This window comes from Photinus pyralis, unplaced genomic scaffold, assembly GCF_008802855.1.
Source record: "Photinus pyralis isolate 1611_PpyrPB1 unplaced genomic scaffold, Ppyr1.3 Ppyr1.4_LG5, whole genome shotgun sequence".
Taxonomy (NCBI): Eukaryota; Metazoa; Arthropoda; class Insecta; order Coleoptera; family Lampyridae; genus Photinus; species Photinus pyralis.
Genome location: NW_022170596.1, coordinates 18531681 through 18543362, shown reverse-complemented (window position 1 = coordinate 18543362; position 11682 = coordinate 18531681). Strand labels below are relative to the sequence as shown.

At 36.7% G+C, this 11682-nt stretch overlaps 2 protein-coding genes and 2 non-coding genes across 4 annotated transcripts; 3 read left to right on the top strand and 1 right to left on the bottom strand.

Moving 5' to 3' along the window:
• Positions 1-1038: 1038 nt before the first annotated feature.
• Positions 1039-1110, top strand: Trnap-agg. Its single transcript has one exon. It is a non-coding gene; the product is annotated as a tRNA-Pro (tRNA).
• A 198-nt stretch (positions 1111-1308) lies between these two features.
• LOC116172053 (actin-related protein 3) lies at positions 1309-4640 on the top strand. Its single transcript, XM_031489160.1, has 6 exons — positions 1309-1493; positions 1561-1741; positions 1787-2101; positions 3694-4230; positions 4277-4360; positions 4410-4640. The coding sequence occupies exons 1-6, from the start codon at positions 1450-1452 to the stop codon at positions 4503-4505; spliced, it is 1257 nt and encodes a 418-aa protein (XP_031345020.1). The 5' UTR covers positions 1309-1449; the 3' UTR covers positions 4506-4640.
• Positions 4641-5328: 688 nt separating this feature from the next.
• Trnap-ugg lies at positions 5329-5400 on the bottom strand. The gene has a single exon. It is a non-coding gene; the product is annotated as a tRNA-Pro (tRNA).
• A 3317-nt stretch (positions 5401-8717) lies between these two features.
• Positions 8718-9814, top strand: LOC116170605. Its single transcript, XM_031487110.1, has 4 exons — positions 8718-9075; positions 9135-9231; positions 9291-9492; positions 9545-9814. The coding sequence occupies exons 1-4, from the start codon at positions 8820-8822 to the stop codon at positions 9812-9814; spliced, it is 825 nt and encodes a 274-aa protein (XP_031342970.1). The 5' UTR covers positions 8718-8819.
• The last annotated feature ends 1868 nt before the right edge of the window (positions 9815-11682 follow it).

The window sequence follows — 11682 nt, the reverse complement described above, 5'->3', positions numbered from 1 at the left end:
TAATAACAGAAATGTTGAAATTTATTTTTAAATTTGCGGGTATACCAAAAGCTTAATAAAACATGTAAAAACAGTTTTGTATGCACCTTTTCATTCTGAACAACTTTAAACTCTACAGTTTTTCTTGTAAAATGTACAGGAGGGCAGGATATTGCAAAAAACTAATTTCCCATGTTAAATCCCTATGTTCCTACTTACCGTGCACCACCCTGTATACAATAACCATGAAATCTTGGTTTTGAGGTTCTGCGCAAATGCGGGGAACAGGCATTTTTCGAAACGAAACGGGGGAGAAAATTGGCGTCGGTAACGGTATTCGAAATCGAGCTGTAATCGTGTTTTTACAATCAGGAAGCAAAAAGTGCCGGGCGCGCAAAAAGTGAACACTGGCTTGACGGATGGATGACTGCATCTGAAACCTCAGCCAGCTTAATGTGGAAAATAATATCTTAATAACGCACGAATTCTGCTGTTAAGGCTAACGGAATGGCCCACCGATTAGGAAGGTCGAGAGTTGCCTTTTATAAGATCCCCAAGCCCAACCGACACGTCTAGCTAAAGGGAGGGCGAAAGATCTGTTGAAACCAAGGACGTTTAACTCAGTATATAGGAATGGGGGCGCACTGTCAATACCTGCACTTCAGCACAATAATGGGACTTCAATATACATACCCTTTGTGTGGGGGGTTTGGACAGGAAGAAGAAACACCTTTCACATGTGCCAATGTGAGGCATATAGAACTTTAATAGAAAGGTTTCTGGAGAAAGTAATCTTCAAAGTGTTCCTGATTTTGGAACTTTGGAAGTGAGAATATAGCCACATGAACAAGAGGTGTATCTACCAGTAGGAGTCATTCAGTCTTTCTGTTTAATGTATCATGTGTTCCCAGGTAACCACATTACAGGATAACTTGATGAATCCGCTTATTGTAGAAATGTTTTTTTTTAAATGAATAAATCATTTATTAAATTTAATCTTTATTTAATATTTTATAATTTTTTACTAGTAATACAATAAAATTCAAAAACACTAGCAATGGCTCGTTGGTCTAGGGGTATGATTTTCGCTTAGGGTGCGAGAGGTCCCGGGTTCAAATCCCGGACGAGCCCATCTTTTTATTTCGAATTTTGCTGAGCCTACTCATGAACATGTTTAACTTTTTTAAATATCTGTAATTAGTATTCTGAAAAGCCAGTACCTACCTTTTGCTAATCGCCCTCGGTCCTCGGAGCGAATTTTGAAAAAAAGCAGGAATACCATTTGAACAATCCGAATATTCTGAATCAAGTGATAAATGTGGCAACGTCTTAAATTTAGTATCTCTCTGGTAGGTGTGGTGTTGGTATGACAAATTCGTTGGGTGTGGAAAATAAATGTAATTTTATTAATTGTATTAATTTCCCTCAACTTTTCATTTAAATTTTCGTCGTTTTCCGCAAGTTTCGATAATGGAAGGGCGGCTACCTGCTTGTGTCATTGACGTGGGAACCGGGTGGGTACCGCAACTAACCTCTCTCTGCAGTGGCCCAGTAAACAATTTCATTATTAACGGTTTTTAGGTACACAAAGTTAGGTTTCGCCGCAAATAAGGAGCCCCAGTTTATCATACCGTCGGCAATAGCAATAAAGGAGACCGCCAAAGTTGGCGATCAATCTAGTCGTAGATTAACTAAGGGTGTAGAAGATCTCGACTTCTACATCGGCGATGAAGCGTTCGATGCAACCGGATATGCGGTTAAGGTAAGTGTGGCAAGTGGAGCATGTGGTCGACTAATCGTCTGTTAGTACCCGGTACGGCATGGGCTAGTCGAAGATTGGGATTTAATGGAACGCTTTTTGGAGCATTGCATTTTTAAGTATTTACGAGCGGAGCCTGAAGATCATTACTTCCTCCTAACCGAACCACCCTTAAATACACCTGAGAATCGTGAATACACTGCCGAAATAATGTTCGAGTCGTTTAATGTTCCCGGATTATATATTGCCGTTCAAGCCGTACTCGCATTAGCTGCTAGTTGGGCTTCTCGGTCCATCGAGGATCGCACATTAACTGGTATTGTTGTTGACAGTGGAGACGGCGTAACTCATGTGATTCCAGTGGTAAGTCAATTTCTTTTCAGTTACCTGATACCTGTGTGAAGTTAGCAGTCAATTTCCAATGGCCAATATGTAGAAAACATCTGAATGTGCAGTGATGGTTGATTTATAATAGAAGGATTAAGTTTAAAAAGTGGCTATTATATCGGCCATACCGTACAGTCTATAATAATTTGGTGTACCATCAACCCCTGAATATAATTACAATTATTTAAGATGGAATATCACACTAAAAAGTTTAAAATTATACAAGGTGCATTTTTTTCTTGACTTACGCAACTACCTTGAACTGAAATATGTTTTGATTAATAAAAATTAAGCACAAAAAAGCAGTTAATACTACAATTTTATCTCAACAGGCTTATAGATAAAACAAAAGTGCAAAACTTTCAGTTTATATCTATTTCACATTTAGGTACTAAAAGCGTAAAATCCATAGTATTACGCAAAAAAACCAGTAAAAAAACGGTTTCAGAGATTGTTTCGTTTTTTAAGGTTAGGACTGTTCTGTTTTTGATGTTGAAATGTTGGTCAGAGGTGGATTTAACCTGCCCTTGGTACTTGGTAGGCGCAACTTTTAAAGAAAATTGTTATTAAGAACAATGTAATTTTAAAAAATGAATGCCGCTGTTAAATTTATTTAATTTTTTTTAATTGATCACATTTTAATATTGAAAAGAAAGAAAGCATTCATTCATCTTAAACCATATGAACAATTTGTCAACATCGTTATAGATTAGAATGTGTACCTACAGGGTGTCCCATTTTTGACACTTATAGTGTATTTTCGTAATTGTTGGTACCATAAAAAAGAAGTACAGGCGTCTGTATGTGTAAGGTCCAAAAATGATAAAATGAAAATAAAAATTTGAACATTTTCAGTCGCTTCAGAAATGTGGGGAAGAATCAAAAAATGACTATATTTTCTTAGTTTAAAGAGATACAGCAAAATGCTTCATACCAAAGTTCTTTATAATGATTGTGAAATAATGTACCGTTTTCAGAATAAGTATACAGGGTCAGGTAAAAAAGTTATCACACCTAACCTTATTTTTTTAATGGAACATCATGTAGATTTTAATCTAAAAAGATAGCATATTAAATTCTATATTCACAAATATAATACACTATGAATGACATTGAAAAAAGGGCCAAGTGATTAAAAAAAATTCAAAAAAATTAAGGTGATTCAAGAAATTTTAAAACGTTCCATTACAAAAAATGAGATTACGTATGTCCTTATTCTAAAAACTGTTGTATACGACTTTTTGTGTATCTCTTTTAACTAAGGAAATATAGGGTCATTCTGAAATTTTCCCTCTCTTAAGCGAGTGAAAATACAAATACCCTCCTTCAATAGCCTGTTCTGGAGATAGTTGAAGTTTTGGTCATACGGCTAGATATGTCTCATCCATATCTTCCCTTTTTTCTTTGTAAGGATGTTCTTCCGATATGGTTTTTAAGATATTCATAAATTAAAGTTTTTACACTATCAACTGATATGCCATTGTGGATGTTTTCAGCACCTTGGTTGCCGGAAACTGGTCGCTAACTTCACACAGGCCCACTTCAGCCGACTCACTCTTTAATTTTAGGCAGAAGGGTATGTTATAGGAAGCTGTATTAAACACATTCCAATTGCGGGTCGCAATATTACATATTTTATTCAGTCGTTACTAAGGGAACGCGAAATTGGCATTCCACCCGAGCAATCCTTGGAGACCGCAAAGGCCATAAAGGAACGTAATTGCTACATCTGTCCCGATATTGCGAAGGAATTCGCGAAGTACGACTCCGACCCTAACAAGTGGATCAAGAAATACGATGCGATAAACTCTGTAACCAAGCAACCTTTCACTGTAGACGTGGGGTACGAGAGGTTTCTGGGACCGGAGATATTTTTCCATCCCGAATTTTCGAATCCGGATTTTACGACACCGTTGTCTGAGATTGTAGATGATGTTATTCAAAATTGCCCCATCGACGTGAGAAGACCCCTATATAATAATATTGTGCTCTCGGGGGGCTCGACAATGTTCAGGGATTTCGGTAGGAGGTTACAAAGGGATATTAAGCGTACTGTAGATGCTAGACTGAAGCTTAGCGAAAATTTAGGCGGTGGTCGGATCAAGGTAAAAATATGTTTTTTACAGTTCATGTTTGCAATATTTTTTTTAGCCAAAGCCGATCGATGTTCAAGTAATTTCGCATCATATGCAACGTTTTGCAGTGTGGTTTGGAGGTAGCATGCTTGCTTCTACTGTAAGTACAAGGGAAAAAGGGGTATAATATCTAAATGTTATATTTTTAGCCCGAATTCTACCAAGTGTGTCATACCAAGGCTGCATATGAAGAATATGGTCCGAGTATATGTAGGCATAATCCAGTATTTGGAACAATGACATAAAATTTTATCAATTTATTTAAGTTTTTTTATATTTTAAATTGCAATCAAAAAATTGTTTATAGCGCTTTCGTAAATGTATCTTGTGTTGAATTAACGAAAAATTGTTCATAGTAATAAATAATTTTATTATTTGTATACAAGTGTGAGAAAACCTAGCCATACATCTGTCGATTGCTGTTCTTTCGCTAGCATATGAAGGCATTGAATTTTATAAATTCAATGGTTTTAGGTATCATATTTCGTGTTGGATGATAAGGCGCTTTATCTCCAATAAAAGGAGAAAATTACAGTTGCAGAACATTGTATTGCAGAATTTTTACCTCCTTACAATACATTTGCAGTACAGTGACATTTTACATTTTTAAGCAGTTGATCTCCATAGTTCCCATCCCCGCCCTAATTTCTTGTTCACTATCATTCGGTCATTAATCATTAACATTTCACTATATCGTTAACTAAACCACTGTTTGTACAATTATTAAGAAATGGCAAACGGGAAGAAAGGTTTATTGTATGTTTCTTGCTAACGAAAAAAGTGTTTCAATTGTTGCAAGAAATACAGTTTTCAGTTGGTGAATGTGCGTTTTCAATAACTGATAGTATTGAATAAAGAATGTGATTAATTATTATTCATGGGGATAGTAATAATCTCAGAGTTTATTTCTTACTCTGAGGTAATAATGAACTAACATTCGTGCAGTTTATCTTGACTTCGTGAATTAATGACGAACTCGCCCTGAATATTAAATTAGTCTCAAAAGTAATTTATTGAATTTTAATTTAGAACAAACTATTATTTTATAATCAAACGAAAAAAAAAACAGGGCTCGTCCGGGATTTGAACCCGGGACCTCTCGCACCCAAAGCGAGAATCATACCCCTAGACCAACGAGCCAATACGTAGATAAACGTACTTTTAAGATTAGAATGAGAATTTTTCATTTTAAAAATCTTGAGTACTGCTGTTTGTACGGTTTTCAAATGCCAGTTAAGGAGCCAAAAACTGCCGCAGAAAAATTTTGCGAAGAAAAATATCAAAGAACGAACTTTAAAGTAAGACAAAAAAGACCAACTGAATGTGGTTCAATTACCTATACATGCTGATGTTTGCTGGCCAATGCAAGAAAAGTCCGCGCGTGGCCATTTGTATGTTTTAAGAATGACTACCCCAGGTATCGTCGCGTGTGTTTTTATTTAGTGCCAAAAATGCAAAATGTTTGCGCGTCTTTCTAGAAAAGTGCAGGGCAACTGAAGTTACAGTGAAAGAGCTTCTTTTTTAACTTTTTGGAAAATAATGTCGTATAGGTACCTACCCTGAACAAAATGGAATTGCGGAGCGTGAGAACAGAATCGTTGTGGAAAGTGCGCGATTAATGATTCACGCTAAAAATTTTCCAATAATAATATTGTGAGCATCAGATACCGTAAATACGGCCAATTTATGTATTAAATTTTTCGGGTCCTACGAGTCGTCTATATTAAACTATGGACTAAAAATATAGTGTCAATAATTTAAACTCTCTCTGTCTCTCCACGACAATAGCACTTGGCAATTTGTCAGTTTACCCCATATATATAAGAGAATATATATATGGTTTACCCGCAAGACACGAAGGAGATAAAGAGCAAATGGGTTTTTCGCGTAACAACGGACAAATAGACCGGTAGGTATACAGCGCGTCTAGTTGTAAAAGGATGCTCACAAACAGAATGCCATGTACAGCGGTTTGATACCGGTAGAACCATGGTACGACAGAACGTTATTAAGCATAACAGCAGCGTTGCAAAAACTACATATGCGTCAATTCGATGTTAACAACGGCGTTTTTATATGAAAAAACCTGGAAGAAGAGCTATAGGTATTAATTCAAAAGCAAGGCAAGACAAATAAAACAACAAAACGCACGTACCGGGTGAGGTCGCCATGTTTGTATGTATACTATGCGATCAAAAATGAGTTGCTGTCGAGTCACCTTTGGAATTTTTGTTTCCATGGGAAATCGTTCTTAGCTTGAACTTCCAAAGGCGACTCGACAGCAACTCATTTTTGATCGCCTGTTATCAGAGACTTGTTATAACTAGACCGCGCGTAACGTAGATTGTACTATAAACGCCTGTTGTCAAGATAGGATAGGCAACCAACTGTTCATCGCGGGGCAGACGTACGTTCTGCGGCTTGCTTTAGCCATGTTGATTGTAAATTTTAGTAGCAAAAAAAGATAACATATAGCTGTTAACTGTTTTAATCGAATTTATTGGTATTTTATTTGAACTAAATTGGTATATAACTGCCTTACTCTAGTCCTAATTTGATTTATATGTGTATTTTGGTGGTGAACACGTATCGGAAAATATACTCTTAAAACTAAATGTAAGTAGTAAGATATGATTATTTAGCGGATTTTGATTCAATATATGCCTATCCAAAAACCCAAATGGGCTGTAACTGTTATTTATTTTTCTTAGACTGCTGATAACCATTTTGTTTACAACGCGGTGTGGTGTGGATTGAATGAAAAACCTGAACACATTTTCAGCAATTTGGCAAATTTTTAATGCATCGCTTGATACGTGCAACAATCCTCCACGATTTTTTCTAGTTAAAAGCTTTGAATGACTCTCTGATGCGGATATCGCATCTGCACATATGGAACATTTAACAGACTTAGCTATTTTTCTTGTAACAAAACCTGAAATATACTTAGTACCAGTAAGTACTTAGTTACGTCTATACCTAATAGGCAAATAGGTATTGCCGTTGTCTTGCTGGTAAAGGATGTCGAATAATAGTTCTACGTTATTTTAAGTGAATGGGAATGTCGAAAACGCTCGGTATTGCATTATTGTTAAACACCTTCGTAGGTACCTTTCTAAAATCGGCTTCATTCCCCGCAAATGCACTATGGTGGGAGTAAATTTTTCTCTTCGAATGGCTCTGATCCATTGGCCCTTTAAACTTTTATCCGTTGAAAATCAGCATATTATTTAAAAACTTATCGACAGAGTACATGTTGATAGGCACAAGCTAACCTAAGTTTATTGGTTTATTCTCAACAGAAATTTATCTGTTCACTAATTCGAGCTAATCACGAGAATGATTAATGAACGGAACATCTAAAATAACAGCTTATTTCCATTATATTGCATATCATCTCAGCGATTTTTGCCCCGCGGTGCATTGTGTGTTGCATACTGTGTCGACAACACCTTAGATACGTTACGCGCAGTCTAGTTATAATAGCAAGTCTCTGCCTGTTATATAGGAAGTGACAGCTATTTTATTTCAGTTTTGCGCGTGTTTGAGCCTAGTTTGTTCCTGATTTGGGTAGTCAACTGTTTTCCAAAATTCATTTTCAACGAGCAGTCAACTTTACCAGACAATACAAAAGGTTCAATTGCATTACACAAGACGTTCCGCCATCAAATTTTCCGAATTGCCGCTACCTTTACAAGGAGAAAATCGACTGCAATCTGGAGAAGATTTCAACTTTGTAAAAAAAAATTGTACTCAAAGTCAATTTAATATTCCTGAAGAGATCGACCCACGGAAGTTTATTCCGTGAACAAATTTGTATATTTTTTTTGAATAAGCGAACTCAAACAGAAGATTTTGGTGATTTTTCCTCATTCATTGTGAAGTTGAATTGTGAGTTCATTGATACCGTAGTGGATTAATTACAAATAGATGTATAATTAGATTTGGTACGCTTGAAATTTTAATTTATATGCATTTTTAATTTTTAATATGATAACCGAATGTCAACAAAAATAGAGTTGCAACGATATTATTTTCATTAATATATTCAAGCAATCCAATTTACACAAATATTTATTTGAGATGATCAAATCAAAGCATCAGGTTTTAATTTTCAGATTATACGTAGAAATAAAGAACCATTCACTTTCCGCAAGGCAAGGGTCAGTGCGTGCTGACACACGCATGCGCGATTCTGCCCAAAAGCTTTCTCTTTGATGTCTTGTAATCCAAATTTGCTTCCAATCGGTTCAGCCGTTTACCCGGAAATGAGAGTACAGACGGACCAACAGACAGACCGGCATAATCGAGATTTTGTTTGATTTGGATTACTGGTGCTGCAAAACGTATACGAGTATTTCCGTCAAAAAATAAGTGAGGGTTTATTCTCAATCTGCAATACCTCCCTTAATTAACGTGCGAGTGGTAAAAATAGTGACCCTATCACGGAACTCTTGTGTCAAACAATCTGACATACGTTTGTGTTTGGGAAATGGGAAAAAGAAGCAAATTTATAGATTGCGCCTTTTTAAATTTGCATTCGCGATAAATATGTAATTATGGTTAATATACTCGACTGCAATAGTTCCGAGAATACTGTTTTTATGAAGAGGATACCAATTCAGAAACCTAAATCCGAAATCAAAATAAGATTGGAAGGCATAAAACATATGGTTCAAAATTTAGAATTAAGTGTTACGGAATCGGACTTCGAAGATAAGCAACTGTTGAGGCAGTTACAAGTTGATGGTATAAAAAATTTCAGCATGTTGACACAATTAAACGAAGCAAGAAAAGAAAACAAGCAACTTCTAAGTAGAGAAATCATTTTAATTTTCTAAACAATACAGAATGTAACGTTATCAAATCTTCAGATCTTCTTCACCAGAAATACGAGCAAAACTCCTCGCGTTCCCATACGGATTTCAGTACGACGTATTCCACCATGAGCGTGGTTAATCTCCAATATAAGTAATCTGGATACTAACTTTAACTCGTTCTGGCAGTACAGTCCATTTACACTTTTACAGATACGAAGAACTGTTAAACAACCACGACAATTTACTACGACTTTTGTCTTCTAAGGACAAGGAAGTGAAGCGACTTTGCAAAGAGAATGAAGATATTATCCAAAACACTTCCGACTTATCTAAAAAGTTACAACTATACGAATCACTGCTCGAAAAACTATGTACGAAATACGTCGCGTTAAAGGAGAAGAAAAATGTAAAAGTAGGTACATATTTAGGCCAATTTATACCGCGGTGAATATAACATTTTTTAGATCACGAAACTGAAAACTGAAAGGGAAACTTTGATGCTTGCACACAATCAATTATTGAATATATTAAATAGTAGATATATGGACAGTGATGATTTATTAAGACGGTACCTTCGCCAAACGGACGTTCCGCAACGAGCTCTTTTGCTGCAGGAAGTGCAACGGGTAAATGCATTGGAACATGCAAATTTGCTATTAAAACAAGACATAGTGCTTTTGAAGGCTTCAATGCCAAACCTCTGTAGTAGATGCTCATCAATTATACAAAAGTAAAGAAACTTTAGTGCGTTTAGGTACTTTTTGTGTAGGATGCGAGCGTCCAAAAACCTTAGACGACACCACCATGAGAAAAATAGCTGACGGCTGTATGCCAAAAAGGAAGAAAGTAACGAAACCGTGGCTGCTATAAGCAGAACGTCTTTGTACACCCCACCGATAAAGCAATTAATTGATGCATATGTAGCATTTACCCACAGCGAGGCCTAATTTATTGGAAAAAATGTGAGCTGCCCCAACCTTAACAACGTCCTGTGAATATGATTGTCGATACGAAGCACCCTATACATCATGTAGGTTACACAAGCTGCCAACAGAAATCTGGTGGGATTACAGAAAAGGGAAAGAGAGCGAAGATGAGACGGATGGAATTTCTTGAAAGACGACATGTGTTTACAATTTCAAACACCTGCAGTCCACTTTTTTCTTAGAAATGCGTGAAATGCAGGGAATGGGCGATTTTGGGGTGGTTTAGGGGTATTAGCAGATCAAATTACCGCGTGGCTGGGGTTGGTCAAATAAATAGGATTTAACATGTGTGTTCATGGTCTTTGTCTTGTAAGCGGCTGAAGTGTAAAGTACCTACGGTTTGTCTTGAAATATTTTGTTATACCTTAATCATTGCTGTGTACTTTTGCTTTGTTATATTAGGTGAGGTATTTGCTTTATTCAATTAATCTATAAATGTGTGTAACTTGAATGCAGACTGTAACCCTTTACTTATGTACTTACTGCATTCAATTACTTGTACCTTTGTAACCTATGTTGGTATTGGCAATCATGTTTCATTGTCGGTAGGGCTGTATCTGTGCTGTACATACTTCCATGTGTACAGATTTGTGTATTGTGCTTTTTAGTCACTCTCGATTATTCCATTGCATTTCATTATATTTGCTTATTTGGGACTGTGAGTAATCAAGAGGGAAGTGTGCTTGTTTAGAGGGGATCGAGCTATTCGAGTTTATACGGCCTTGGTGAACCTAACACTAACATTTTCACTCGTTCCGAACCCAACAACTTTAGCCCATGACTACAGGGACCCCACTGGGCCTGGGTACTCCTCCCGCCCGGGGAGGTATATTTGACATCTCTTAGTTTTGTCCAATGTATGTGTTGTAATACCTGGGGAATGGCTCGATCCCATTTTGGTTACTCATAGCGTGTTTGTAGTATAGTTACCCCGGTTTCGAGAGGGCTCAAAAGTGCTATACATTGGATGTTGTTCATTATAGGACTACTCCGAATTAGGTTTTCCTAATTCGTAAGGTAAATGCCGGAGTAGTATAGAACCACTTAAGACCCTCTGCAGGGGCACCGTTTTGGTATTAGCTTCAATATAAACTTAATCAACTATTGCTTTTGGTGTTCCTTACCCATAAAACGCCCTCAGTGCCTGCTGAGAACCCAGTTATTACACAACGTAGGTGTCCTACATGACGATCACGATCTTAGTGCACTCGGAGTGGCCCCCCGAGTGACCGATTCTCGCGGGAAACGTAAGCGAGAATATTCAAATAGGCAGCCATGTTAGTTTGACATTCCCGCTGCGACAGAATATGGTCAAATATTCCAGCGTGAGCCCGCCAAGATAGTAGGAGGCTAAGATCATCACAACACTATATATATTCTTTATCTCTAGGATTCCGTGATCACAAGACGGGAGTGCATTTTTGTTGTAGGTATTTTTTTCCATGAACTAAAGCAATATTTTCTATATTGTAAAGAGAAATGGAATTTAACCGTTTTTATTTTTGTTAATACCAAACAAGGAAATAAAAATGTTTGAAGTTTGAACTACCACAAAAATTTCAGCCATCGCAGTAGATGAATTGTTAAAAAAAAGGTTAGTTAAAACTTTGTAGATT

Coding starts and splice junctions, on each gene's coding strand:
- LOC116172053 (XM_031489160.1), top strand. CDS start 1,450: ATGGAAGGGCGGCTACCTGCTTGTGTCATTGACGTGGGAACCGG. Junction 4,231..4,276: donor TAGGCGGTGGTCGGATCAAG/GTAAAAATATGT, acceptor TATTTTTTTTAG/CCAAAGCCGATCGATGTTCA. Junction 4,361..4,409: donor GTAGCATGCTTGCTTCTACT/GTAAGTACAAGG, acceptor TTATATTTTTAG/CCCGAATTCTACCAAGTGTG.
- LOC116170605 (XM_031487110.1), top strand. CDS start 8,820: ATGGTTAATATACTCGACTGCAATAGTTCCGAGAATACTGTTTTTATG. Junction 9,076..9,134: donor AGAAAACAAGCAACTTCTAA/GTAGAGAAATCA, acceptor TCAAATCTTCAG/ATCTTCTTCACCAGAAATAC. Junction 9,232..9,290: donor GTGGTTAATCTCCAATATAA/GTAATCTGGATA, acceptor ACACTTTTACAG/ATACGAAGAACTGTTAAACA.